General features: G+C 46.8%; 1 protein-coding gene across 3 annotated transcripts in view; it reads right to left on the bottom strand.

Annotated features, from left to right (window-relative positions):
• Positions 1-972: 972 nt before the first annotated feature.
• The window catches only part of DUSP10 (dual specificity phosphatase 10), a 31,006-nt gene continuing 17,861 nt past the window's right edge, over positions 973-14,117 (bottom strand). For all 3 annotated transcript variants that reach the window (XM_030035602.2, XM_030035601.2, XM_030035604.2), the window contains exons 3-4: positions 6,640-7,017; positions 973-3,233 (exon numbers count right to left, since the gene is read on the bottom strand). In XM_030035602.2, the coding sequence (XP_029891462.1) occupies positions 2,968-3,233; positions 6,640-7,017 (644 nt within the window). In that variant the 3' untranslated portion in view covers positions 973-2,967. The remainder of the gene's footprint in view (positions 3,234-6,639; positions 7,018-14,117) is intronic.

The raw sequence follows: 14,117 nt of genomic DNA, 5'->3' as shown, positions 1-14,117 counted from the left end.
CAGACCCACAGCAAACTCCGCTCACTCACAACCTCGCATCGCCCTGCCCCATCATTTCCGAGTTCCTCACACTGGAGACCAAAATCAGGCGGCACTTCTCACCACGACGGGCACAGAGGCCAGTGGGGTTTCTGCAAGCCCTCCAAACTCCACGTCTGTGCACGCAGCAGCAGCGACGCTCAGCCTCACCAAGGCAAATCCACTGGCCCCTCTGCTGCCAGTAACTTACTCAGGGCTGAGAGGGCTGTTCTTTGGCTTAAATAAGAACCAAACGCAAGAACTTACATGGCTGAAAACTTGATCCTGATCCAAGGCAGCACGTGGCGGCTGAGGCTGAACCAGAGCGGACGCGCGGCAGGCCCCCCTCCCTGCTGGAGACGTTCACATCAGGCCGTTTAGCCCCAGAACAAGAAAACAGTAGTAACAGGGAAGACCCGATTTTGAATCTAGTCCTCCCTCCCCTCACGCATAGGAGGGCTGTATCCCAGGTAGGCAGCTCACACGCTCCCCTTGCCGAATAACCTGTCTCCCTCGTGGAGCATCAGCACTGTTACACAGCGCTTACAGCCACGAACACGGGCTGCAGGGACCAACTTTTCAGCCAGCCCTCAGCCCTGCTGCTGCTCGCTTCTCTGGCAAGAAACAAAGAGGTTTTCTAACCTCCTCCCTGCTATCTAACAACCTGCACCTGCAGTTCATGGCAAACAGCTGGGAGAGGTTAGGCCCAAACACAAGGAAAGGGGTGAGGGAGGGAAGGAGACCATCTTTACTAAGGGACCTCCTTCCTCCTGGAGCACGATGGCTCCCAACCAGCAAATGGAAACTTCTCTGTCCAGCCACTCTCTCCTTAACCCCAGGAGCGGTCACAGTCCGAGAGGTTTTGCCTCCTGGGCAATGCTCGCTGCCAAGGGCATCTCAGCAAAAGGACCAATATTGATTGTAGAAAAGAATTAAAAAAAAAAAAAAAATCAATTCCAGTAGAAAAATAATTTAATAAAGGGATAAGTTTCAAGAAAATATCTGTATAATAACAACATTATAAGTAAAATGTCCACAAAAATATACATGTCTAATGTGATTATACATAAGTTTTCCGACAGGTCCTGTTTAAAACTTGGTTCAGTCCATCTATGTTTTCATCTAGGAAAAACCTTCACTGCTATCAGACTTCCTGGGATATATCAGTTTGCACAACAGAATCATATGAGAAATGTTTTCTAACTCATTTTACGCTCATACAAAGAAACTTTAGAGTTGGCAACGGTCCAGAAGAGATCAGGTTATACCATATCATTAAAAAAAAAAAAAGTAAATACAAACAAAGAAAGCAAAAGTCAGCCACCTAAGGGACGTTGTCAGGCAGAAACATCAGCCCTACAATACACACCACACTTAACACTGACAGCTGGAAAAGGAGGGGGATGAAGGAAAGATGGGTAAGAGAGAAGGGAAAACCCCAGGAGGAGGATTCCCCGGAATCGTGGAACTGCTAAAGGAGGGGGCTATAGAGGGGCCAGGGAAAAGCACACACGAGACCAATGTATTTCTAGAAACCGGACAATTTTTTTAACAGTAAGCTAATGGCAATAAGATGAAAAGCAATCAGTTGAGAATGTTTCTCTCTTATTTTTCCAAATGGCTACTGGAGCTGTAGAAATAACAGGTCTGTCCCAAAAAGCCCTCACCAATAGTGCTAATTCAGCCGAACAGCTCCAAAACTGATACACTTCCAGGAGAGAAAAATCTGGTTACAGAAATTGAAGGATGCAAGAGTACAGTAGAAAATAGCAGAGGACAGGAACGAGACACTGAAGAGGAGATGCCAAACAAGAGATCAGTTTTGTCAAAGGGAGATGAACACTGCAACAAAAAACAAAACAAAAAGAACAGAACAAAAACCCATCCCATAGAAAGAAAATGGAAAATTGCTAAAGAAATAAAAGGACACACATTTTCCAAAAGATTTTTTGTTTTATAATCAAATTTTTTTTTTACATAGACAACTGAAACACACCAATATTTTGTGCGAAAAATATTTTTAAATAAACTTTGCTCGTTCTTGATTTTTGTACATTCTGATATACATATGCAACAAGGTTTATGGCACTGTAACCAGGATCAAAATCATATAAAGGAACGAAATAATTGCTTTCATTTATCCTTTCTGAACCAAGCTGGCTGCCGTTGCACTATTAGACTTTAAAAATTATTATCTTATTATTAGTGGGCAGCCAACTCCAATTGGTTTGAACACTCAAAACAAACCCCAAATTATTATTGCACAAGAAGCCAGTGAAGGCATATGGCATAGAATGATCAAAGTCCCTTACTGTTAAAACCTTACACCCCAAAATAGAAAAATAGAACTGGAACATGAAACACGCCAAATAAACTTTTTTCTTTTCTTCTTTAGTTTGAGTCAGGAGTGTGAAAAGTGCAGACTTTTTAAGCTGCTCCGATTTCCTTTGCATCGGTGAGCGTTTTGCTAGGTTATCTTTAGCAAAGCCTTTGCAGAACAAAGGCCCTTATGTTTCAGGGAGGTTTTTTTCTGCTTTGTTTTTGGCTGCTTCTGTTTCGTCTTCAACTTCGGTTTCTTCAGTCTATGAACCTGCACAGACTACTTAGCCATAAACTCTACAAGTAGCTAGAGAGGAGGGAAAAATAAAAAGGAAAAAGCCCAATGTTTCTTCTTATTATTTTGATTTTTAAAAGTACTCCTTTTGCTCCGAAGCCTCCCTGCTCTGCCGGCATCTGGGAAGGAAATCACAACAGCATCCCAAACATGGCGAAGTTCTTGGATCTTTTAAAAACCTTTCCTTACAAAAAAAGGTTTTTATTCACAAAAAGTTTGCCACAAAACCCCCCTTGAAAGCTAAAAAGAAAAACCCACAACCCACCCGTCACTGCCCCAAATCAGGTGAAGAATAGGTTAACCCCTTCATTGACCACCTCCTCACAGCTTCACCGTCACACGACGGTCTCTACGCCGATCAACTTTGGTGTGAGGATTCGTGGTGTAACACCATTGTTTAGATCTTCCTCAAACTCCAGTAACTGCCCCATAAAGTTAAGGTTAGGGGAAATGATTGGTCGTTTGCCTTTCACAAATTTATAGGCATCCGTCATGGTCATGCGCGTGTGCTTCATTAAGTATGCAATAACTATGGTGGCAGATCGGGAGACACCAGCCTGGCAGTGGATGAGGAGACCTTTTCCACACTGATGAGCTTCCTCTGGAAATGAGAAAGAGAGGAGAAAGTAAGATTTTTGCCAGTTTGTAAATTAGAAAAAGCTCAGTACAATTAAGAGTAACTTAATGTGAAAAGTCCCTTTATTTGATTACAAGCACACCAGTGCCTCCTCCCCTTCCCCCTCCAGTCCATCTTCCTTTGGGGTTTCAGAGTTACTGAATGTGAAACACACAGGCCAGCCTAACACTGAAAATCCTCACGTTCACTTTTATCTCTTTATTGGACGAACGGCACACTGAGAGATGCTGCTGCGCTGCTCACGTGCACTGCCAGGGAGCATTTATTTAGGAGGTCAAGGCCCACGACAAGGCAGCTCAGGCTCCACCTCTGTCACAATACCGCATTACGTCGGCATCTCAACCTCCCTGTTGTTCAAAGCAGGACACCACCTTTTCAAAAAACAGGTCTTTTCAGATTCAATTCATAACAATACATCTGCTTCAAAGCCTTATTCTTTGAGGCTTTTTACAAAGCTACTCTTGAAACGAGCTCCAATAGGGCACTCTGCTGTGGGGTCTCTGCAAAAGCAGGAGCTGGATCCAGTTTATACCTCACTGGTAAGAGACCTCAAATTCTGACTCCTCACTTCCTGCATGTCAAGCTCTGCATGTTTTGAATTGGTCACCTTCAGCGGTGTGAAAAAGGGATTTGCTGTCCCTATCTCCTCGTGGTTCAAGCACAGCATTGCATTCTGCTGAATGCTATCCCTCCAGAGCTTCTCACTGGGAGCAGTGGGCAAAGACGAGGTGGGGAGGGAGGGAAACATCAACAATCACGTGCTCTGCAGCAAGATATATCACTTAGAGGGATGCAACCTGGGAAGGATTTAGGGAGGACGGAAGGCCCTGGAACCACAGGCTAATAGGACACAAGAAAGAGGAGAGTCACTACCATACGATCCTCATCTCCCACAGCTTGCTTTTAAAACAGGAGATAAAGCTTTCAAGATGTGACATTTTATTCTTTTGTTTTAATCCGCAGGATGAGCAGGAATTTAGTCTGCAAGTTTTGGCATGAATCCAGCCCCACCAAGAGTACGGTTCATCCTACCCCACAAGTTCAACCTGTATTGTGAAAGCATAAATGAAGCAGACTTCCCTCTAGACATTTTTGCCAGTTAGTCTTTCACAAAGCTGAAACTCTCTAACGCATTTTGACACACTTTCCCAGAGAGTTTTTGATGACTTCACTTCCTATGGCTTTAGTCTTAGCTAAACCTGGGTTTGGTTGTGGTTTTTTTCAAGACATTTAAAGAAACATAGGCCAATGATCTGCTGTTTAAACATTTTCAAATCTTCTCAAATGCAATTTAAAGTTTACCCTGAGGACGGGAAAGCTTTGACTAGTTACTTCCCCAGCTGGCTAAACTTGCTATGAAGAAAAACTCTCAATGGAGAAATATTTGTTTATTAAAAACAGAGACAGACCCTCAAGCTGTAATTATTAAAAAAGAAAGTAAATGGGGTTTTGAAAGACTTTCTAAACCTTTTCAGAGCAAGGCTGCTTTCTCTGCCCTTGGTAAGATCATAAGCCAAACACTATCTTTTAGTGGTTTCGAGAGCTCTAATCCTGCAGTTCATAAGGATGCTGGGTGCAGAGATCTCCCTCCCACCTCCAGAGGACCTCAGAGCTTTGCAGTTTCTTTACATAAGCTTAGCCTATTGCATCTCCTCATCTTGTTGAATTCAAAGTTTAAGGTTTTACTGGATTTCTTGGCCCAGCTTTTCTTCCCAAAGGATCAAAGTGAGGTTCCCTCTTCCCTGCCCTCAGAGAGGGCTTCCCTTCACCCAAAAAGGGGTGTTCACCTTCCCATGCACATAGGAATGAGCAGTTTGGGGAGCTGACAGCGCTACTGGTAGAGCCAGGATTGGGTTAAGAAAACTAGGGAAAATTTGGTTTTAAGTAGAGATCCTTTGGTCCTCTCCACTGTAGAGGACAAGCCCAAAGGCTCCAGACAGAAGTCCTCAGTGATAAGACTCATGCTTTAATGCTGCACTCCATCTGAACTGCAGTGTAAGCAGTGATTTGCCTATTCACCTTCACTGAAGTAGCATGGCTACAGACTGCATGCATCAGCGCAGGATGACCCCCTGCCAACCGAACCACAGCCGGACTAGGCTGACGAGCTGTCTGCTTCAGAGCAGGCATATGGCAGGGGCAGATGGGGTCAGAAGAATGTGCTGAGCTTGGACCTCCTGCCCTGGGACCCAGTCCCACAACTGGGGCCCAATCCTTGCTGAGCCTGAGAGCACCTCCACAGAGCCAGCCCAAGCAGACTTGAGTTTCAGGAGCCGTGTACCCACACCCTGACTCGAGGGCCATAAACATTGATCGTTTGAGGGCAGGGATGAAGACAGCTCTACACCCACTTCAGCATGGAGTCAGTTAAGGACCTAAGCTGTGACACAGCACAGAACCACACTTCCTCTGTCTAGTCCTCCACCATCGAGGCTGAAGCATGGGTAAAGAGATTAGTCCAACCTCGGCACAAGAAAATAAAATTATATGTCAGTGGTCCCCCCAGCGTATTTCAGAATACCTCTCAGGACACGTACTTGCGCTGGGGAAGCACAAGTGGACATTCACTATGCTGCAAAAGCTGCGCCCAGAAGAGACATACAGAGGGGCAAGGGAAGGTCCTCAAAAGCTTTCAGTATCACATGCTGATATCCTCACTGACCAGCCTTGCTTAAAACGGCCATCTGGCTTTAGCCTAGATGACCAACCAGAGCTGAATGCACCCCTAAACTTGGCTAAGTGCTGTACTGCGTGGATTGTAGCAAGGTTCAGAGCAACGTGGGTAACGTTGCTGGGTCATTTCTTCAGCAACCTCCCCAACAAGCTGCATGTTTGTGGTGAACTCTCTCACACAGCCTAGAGGGTTTAGAGGCTTATTAATACAAGTTTGCATCACAATCTAGTCATCCACACATACACTCTGAAGTTACAAATCTAATGGTAGAACAAGCAAAGTGGGAAAGTTCATCAGTTTTCTCATGAAATTAAGTTAGGAAAGACTCAGCCATCATTAAGAATAGTTACTATGAAAAATTGGCTAGAAGCCACTGTGGAAACTAGGAACACAAAGGAATCAAGAAGAGGGGATGACAAAAGTCTCAGTTTTCTGGGGTTTCCTGAATTTGGAAGCCTGGAGGCAGGCATCACTATCAATGCATAAAAATTGTACCCCCAGGCTACTTAACTGGATATGCCAGAGATGAGAACGAGTAGAAAAATGGATGCGCTCAGAATTTCTGACAACATAAACAGAAGTAAATATGGCATTACGCAGCCTTCAGGATAGTTAGCAAAGCAAAAAATTCACTCTAGATTCTAACATCAGGTAAAAAAAACAAACACAGGAGTATTTCCAGTCAAGGGTAATTACCAATGAACTCAAAAGCCTCTTCAAAATACTGCCTGAGATTCTGCTTGTTGCTGTCAGTGGCCGGGAGCCGCTTGTAGTTGAACATGCCTTTCTCGTAATGGTACAGGGGCAGGTGGGTGGTCACATTGATTATGTAGCCTATGTTCATCCTCTGCATTTTCTCCAAGTCCTGAGCATCGTGCTCGTTTCCGAGGAAGAGGAAGGGCAGGATGGGGGTGAGCTCAGCATTCTCGATGTCTGGCGTGGTGGGGATGGACTGAGGTAGCGTGGGGGGCACGGCGGACGCGCCGCCCCCTCCTCCCCCCTCGGGGCACTCTTGCAGCTGGAGGGAGTTATCGCAGAGGTTTTCATGGTTCTGCTTGAAACCGCTGAGTCCTCCTGGGAAGAGAGACCAAGCAGATATTTTGGTTAGACACCCCGAGGTCGGCGACGCTTTGGACCCACCTTTCTTCAGAGCACATGCTGGGGCCACCAGGACTGGAGCTGGCTCTATTGTCCCCACCACCGCTGTCACTGTGACCAGTGCTGGGCATGACCGCCAACGGCAAGGGTGGCATGAATCAGCAGCACACATTGTCCTCCTCTCCACGAGGCTGACGGTGCCAAGGAACAGGCTCACAGACAAACATGCCTCTGTGCAGCACCAGTGCGCTGGGGCTGCCTCACCTACAAGCCCGGGGGAGGCAGCAAAGGCTGGGGGGGGTGGGAGAGAGGAAGACAAAAGGCATTTTTCCAAGATGGAAAACATCGCCAAAACTACGAGCAAATGGGCTACCAGCACACCAAAGCAGAGCAGTGAGACAGCTGGGACTGAGCTTTACCTGTCCACAGGCGGGAGCAGCCCTGCAGTGCATCCCCCCCATCCAACACCCCCGAGGAGGGGTGGCTGCAGCTCATGCCAGCATCACTCCAGGGAACCCTACGTACGCGTTTGTACGGCTGAACAAAAGAAAACCGTTCCTCGTAACCTAACAGCGACTGAGGTGCTCACTTAACATGTGGCCAACAGCTCTCCTTTTTCTGCCCCGGTTGCCTCAAAATATCTAGCAAGAGTTATTTTTAGGACATTAATATGGATTGGCAAATGGATCCGAAGCAGGAGGGAGAAGTCACTTTTTTGGCTCATGCCTCCCCTGGCTCTATTGCACATCTTGCTGGCTTTTTCAAGCAGCATTTCCCACCCCCCCCCCCCCCCCCCTTTTTTTTTTTTTCCAGGAGGGCGGCTCCGCAGAACTGGAGCAAGAAAAGCAGACCTTCTTTCTACACCTCATTCGGCAATTACATCAGCCCCAGGCTCCCCACCTGCCCGGTTTCCATAGCGATTACACAAAGCACACAATGACATCAGCTGGCATGACATCAGCTCTTTGAGCGCAAACAATACAAGAAGAACTACTTTGTGTAAGGCCTTTGGTAGGAGGCAGCGTTCCTGGGAGCCGCTGATGTAATGCTAACAGGTGGCTCCTCCAAAAGAAAAAGGCGGAAAGAGGAGAAATGCAATGATATATCCCCCCCGCCTCGCCCACAAAAGCGCACGTTTATGTTGTACCAGGATACTTGGAGTCATGCACCACATCGAGACGGGCCAAGTGTTCAGATTCAACTGCACTTTGTTAAATGCAAGCCAAAAAAAAAAAAAAAGCAAAAAACAAAAACCCAGGAGGGGGGAGAGCTACGCTGAAGTTACTAGAAAGAGCTACACTAGCCAAAATAAATGCTGAATGTCACCATCCCAATAATGTTATTTTTTAAAAAAAGCAGAAAAGAGCTTACTTGTCTTTTCCATGCTCTTTCACAGTGATCTAGTGAAGGAATATTTTAAAACAGAGCACAACACGCTGTCAGATGGACTCTGGATCACACACAAAGGGCTTCGATGCCTACATCTTGAGTGCTGCAACTCCAAATGTCCACGCACCTGCCCACAGGGTAGGACCCACCCAGGGACCATCTCTGCACCCTACGGAGTACCCAATGGGCATGAGGCACCCAGACTAGCTTACCACCAGCTGAGCCCCTCTAATACAAGTGCCCTTTTTAATGTCCAGATTTCTGTCCTTCACATGCTGCCAGTAACTCATTTTCCCAGAAATCCTTGAATTGCCCACAAAACACAGAGTATTACCCCCACCTCAGAAGCATGCTTGTCTGTTTCTGCTGTTTACAGGACACAGAGAACACAGATCTGCCTTAAAGTTCTCTACTCGCGAAGCTGTTACAACAGGGGAACAGGACGGGAAGAAGAGCAAGGACAAAAATCTGAGCTCGACTGCCAACTGCACCACCTGGCCTTGACAGGGTCTGAAAAGTCTGCTCAGTCCAATCAAGAAAAACAAACATCACTACGGTCCCTAAGCTGAAGATGTTTGAAGTTTCATCCAAACCAACAGCCCCAGCCCAGAGTCTAGGCTAAAGGCTAAGCCCTAACCCACATTCCCATCCTTCTGCAGAGGCAAGCAATCCATTCAGCTTAAATACTGCTGTTTAAACAATGACCAGAGCATGCTGGAATTCCCAAGAAAACCCCTAAAAGGTAAGCTGCTTTAGTGACTCCAGAGCCAACACTCATTTTCCACCTCTCCTGCAGCCTTCTGGGAGTAAGCTGCCATAGGCAGAGGTAGGATCCCATTGCTTCATCACTCAGGTGCAGACACGCTGATGGTGTGGCAGACACCATCCTGCTTCACCAGCCAGTCACCCTGTAAGATACAGCAGAGCTGGAGAGTCTAGAGCGAGCTCTTTCCTCACCACCTCTGTCTTCCTCTCAGGGCCTCTGCCTGCCCTGTTGGCCAGAAGACACTGTTACTCCTGTTACCAACTCTTCCTCAGTGTGAGCTTTGGTCCAGCAGATGAGAACAGGGAGGAGAGGACATTACATTGTGCAGAACTCTGTTATCACTGTACCCAGAAGAGATCAAGAGGTGCAGGGCAATCCCCACCACTCCAGCAGGAGCATCAGGCCAAAAGACAGGAAGACGACCCCAAATACACCATGCAGAAGATGCCCAAACACGTGGAGTAGCCAAACATACGATAGCTTCACCCACTATTTCTTTCCTGACATTCACCAGTGCAGAAGTCACCTCTCCTAATGTCAGTCTACATCCTCCCTCTCCTTGCTCTCCTCCCTCATGCTGGTAGGGAATTAAAAAGTCAGTTCAAGCAATACTTAAAGTACCCTAACCAAGCAACTCTCAGAGCAAACATCCCTGAAACAACACGTTGCTGGGGAGAGGATTACTAACCTGAACTGGCTCAGACATGTGAGCAAGGGAGGACTGGACAAGAACACTAGTACCCAGAAGGATGCATCAAAATGCAGTCATTAGCTGAACTCTAAAGCCAACAGTAAGAGCTTAGCTTGGATCTGCACTGCCATACAAGTCATGCAGGTCCCAAAACAGGATCCAGACGCCTCATGAGTGCTGTTCCCTTAATCCACTCTCACCATGCTCACCACACATGATCCTTGCTCCTAGCTAATTTATGAGGCACTAGGGTAATTTAAGTGGAGGTCATGCATGCATAATGCTCAGGTTTTTCTAAAGCTTGTGAGACTACTTCCCAAAAAAGGTCCAAGCAAAGTTCGTTATGACCAGTCAAAAAGAGTCAGAGAGGGATGGACTTTCCACATGAAGGTAAATACAATGTACAAATTCAAATGCACCTGTATTCCTTTGTCAAGCAGCTGCTATTTCAGCATTTAAAATCTTCATGCAGTGGGGGAGAAGTGGTGGGAGAGAAGAGGCTGTACCAAGAGATAGGCCAACACATAGCTACTGCAAGCCTGATCTGATTCATTAAACTCAGCAAGGACCAAGACATATCACTGCTACTGACAGCAACTCTGGATCACGAGGAAGCTCAAGGTATGGACGCAGAGGCTCCACTTGTCGTAACAGAAGCTGTTTTGTGGTTGAAGCTGCTCAAGCCTTCCCAAACCTGGGGCACGAAGGAAGTGTTACACAGGGCAATAATAGGGAGTGTGGAAGAGAAGCACAACCTGGCAGTAGCCTCTCACTAGCACAAAAATAAGCTGCACTTTAAAAGCAGCTTTTCAGCTGCTATTTGCAATATGCAAAAAGCCTTCATCATATACAGGCAGCCTAAGCAGAGGCAATATAATATATCCACCAGGAAAAACCAGAACATGCATAGCAGTGCAGCTTGAACAACAGCCATGAAGCCTAGACTCAGCTGCATAGCCACCTTCAGTGACAAACCAAAATGCCAGCAGCTAGATAAGCCACCAATGTTCACTTCTACAGAATGTCATGCTTGTAACCTGTCTCTTCTAGCTTTAAACATACCATTCTAGCTTTAAACATACCACATAGCTTTAATAACCAAAGTACAGCAAAAAGCCTGAACTGCCCAGCCAGTTTGACGCAGCCCACACACGGATGCAGAGAACATCCCAAGTGCTTTTGTGTAACACTCTGCTCCAAACCTGCTGCCAGGCAGGCTTTCAGGGGGGCTGAACCTACCCAAATTGGAATGAAAATGGACATGCAAGGATGCCCAGCACACTGGGGAACCCCAGGTATTTCTTCCTTGAAGAAATGAATCAACGAAGCAGGACCCTTCACGACTGATGGCCTCGCCTGCTATCTAGTGGAACACAACAGAAGACCAAGGGCTCTTGCTCACTACTGATGCAAGAGCCAGATATTTTTGCACTTACCACTGCATGACATCTTCCAGCACCCTGCCCTGCCAGAACAGTTAGCAAGCGACAACAGACGTTGGATTGTCCGAGACCTCGAAACTTCTAGGAAGTTTCAAGTCAGCACCGTACATGCTCCAGCTATTCACACTTGTTTGTTCAAGTTCTTTGCAGCCATCTGCCCATAAACATCTCACTTTAATGCTCCTCAAAATCCCCCGCCGAGCAGCACCCGGGCAGCAGCTGCACACAGATTTCCCAGCTCTGAAGCCACCCAGGAGCCCATGGCTTGCACCACTGCTACACGGCCAGGTGAGCAGCTGGGCAGGAGCCAGAGCAGCTCTGAACAAATGAGAAAAAGAAAAAGAAAAAAAAAAAAAGGCAGCACAGTGCTTGCATAAAAATCATGCCAAACATGGTGTCTGTCATTTGCCACCAGAAGAGGGCAAATACGATGCAAAACAGGCACAAAAGGTATGGCGGGAACTAGGCAACCAACTTTTAAAAGGGACCAAGACTTCGCAATAGAAACAATCATCTTCAAAGAAAGCAAGAAAAACAAACCTGCACACATTTTATACAAGTGGGGTTTTTTGGTTGGTTGGTTTTTTAAGACCAGACTGAGAATTAAAGTACAAGGAGTACAGTAACACCTGCCCTCCTTCTCTGTGTCTTCTTTGGCACCTCTTTCAATCATCACTGCTGCTCTATGGCTGTGTGACTATATGCAAATTAGGATGTGGGTTTACAATATGTTTTGGTAGATTTGCAACATGTTTCCAGATAGGAAACAGGCTCTTACCCAACAGTAAAGGGAGTAAGTGACCTTGTTCCCTCCACAGTGAGTAGTGAGGGAGCTTATAGAGAGGCAGTTACCGTGAAATACCCTCACCATAAAGCAATACCTTTGCATTACCTCATTGGTGTGGCTATACTTTGTTCTGAGCATGACAGGTACTGGGTGTTCCCGCTACAATTACAAACAGGAACATATTTTTATACATGACAGACTGCAGATGCGGGATCCACATTTAGACAGAACACGTGGTCCCGGGAGACAAACAGACCTTTTATACAGCTTTCAAAGCTGTCCAGGCAGATTTCTGGATCCGCTCATCCTCGATTACAATACCACAAAGCCATTGCAAAAAAATAGAACCAAAACACACACGCACATGTGCAACAAGAGCAGAAATCCCAGGCTGCTGTGAAGTACCAGCAGAAGAGATGTTCGGTCTGTAACTTCCCCTCCTCTTGAGTTGCTGGGCTCTCATGGGGGGAGCAGCAGAGAATCTGGCGATACTGGCGTTCTGGCCACTAAAAGCTTCACTCACTCAGGAACGAAGCCAAGTTTTAAAACACCCACTCAGCATGTGCCCTGTCAGTACCGACATAGCAAACCAAGCTCCTGCAGCTGCGTTTGAGTGTGTTTAAGGTCAAAATGTTACAGTGAGCATTTGGGGCACAGGACAAAGATATTCAGACAATTGGTGCATATCTGTTTAAGATGACGCTTTGAATTTGTGCAAGTACAGCCTGTTCCTTTAAACCTGTGACCTCATTTATTTACATTACTGCAGAAAAGCACTGCCAGAAGCAACAGCTGATGACAGTCTCATGTATTTTTCCACTAAGACAACAATTAAACTGCTTCTGTGTTATTAATGAACAGATGACTTTGTGTCAAGTTGATTCAAAGTGCAGGATGCCTCAAGGTTAAGCAAATGTGACTCCAGCATGTAAAAATAGACGCCAGGTACTGCCCAGACATTTCATCCACACAGTGCTGTGTCCTTCCTCAGCCTGGCAGGGGGGTCCAGGCCCCACAGCCACCCCCCCACCACGCTGCCATCAGTGCCCAGAGGTCCTGCTGCAGGGTGGCAAGCTGGTGCTGAGCCACCACCACTTTAATGCCAGCATTTGGGCTGCTCCTGTACCATAGGCAGGGCGTGCTATGGACTGTAGCACCATGCTCAAGCGAGATGCACTTACCTTTGAGCACTGTGCTTGCTTACTTTTTTTCCCTACTGTCCTGTATTCCTCCCCTTTGGCTCAGGCTACAGTCCCCACCGGCTTCAGCGGGTACATAGCATTGCTTTCCTTGTGCTAACCTTCACACAACAGGTTTACAGAGGGCTGAGGCTGGCTGAGCTTATTTGGAGGCAATGCCTTGTCCCCAGGTCACACATTTATATTAGGAGTGCTTTCCCATGCACGGTGAACCAGCGAGCTCCAGCACAGAAGCACCCCAGGGGATACTGCTCCCCTCTGACACAGGTATGCTCTTAGCAGCAAATCCATCACAGCTTGCTTCCTTCCACCAAGGAAAAAGGAGGTGTACAGGTTGAAGCAGAATTCAGCCAGTATAGGCCAAATCCACTCCCAGGATGTGGACAACCATCCAGACCATCTCTTTATACCACTTACCAACACAGCCATGTCTGCAAAGTTTATGGCTGTGCACAAAGGATCTTACATCTGGGCCATAACCAAACCGAAGGCCCACTACCTTATCTCCAACACCACCAGATGACATGGGAAGAGTAAAAGCAGGAGAAAAGCACCTAACTCTCTGTATTTCTTCTGCAGTACTCCCTTAGCCTCAAGCAGGGGTAGGTCTACTGGGTACCAAAGGCACTAGCAGGGAGGGCATGGAGGCACTGGGGGTGCACCCACAGAGCACAAGAGCTAAGACCACCTTGCAGTGGAAGATCTAGCCATCACACTTTCCCACAGCTGCTGCTGGCACCGTTTTAGCCATAGCAAAGATGGTTCTTGGTGCATACTGGGGAACATTCTCTGTTCATCCTGA

This window comes from Aquila chrysaetos, chromosome 13 (genome assembly GCF_900496995.4).
Source record: "Aquila chrysaetos chrysaetos chromosome 13, bAquChr1.4, whole genome shotgun sequence".
NCBI lineage: Eukaryota > Metazoa > Chordata > Aves > Accipitriformes > Accipitridae > Aquila > Aquila chrysaetos.
Note: the sequence above shows the minus strand (reverse complement) of the source record. Positions and strands in the feature narration are given on the sequence as shown.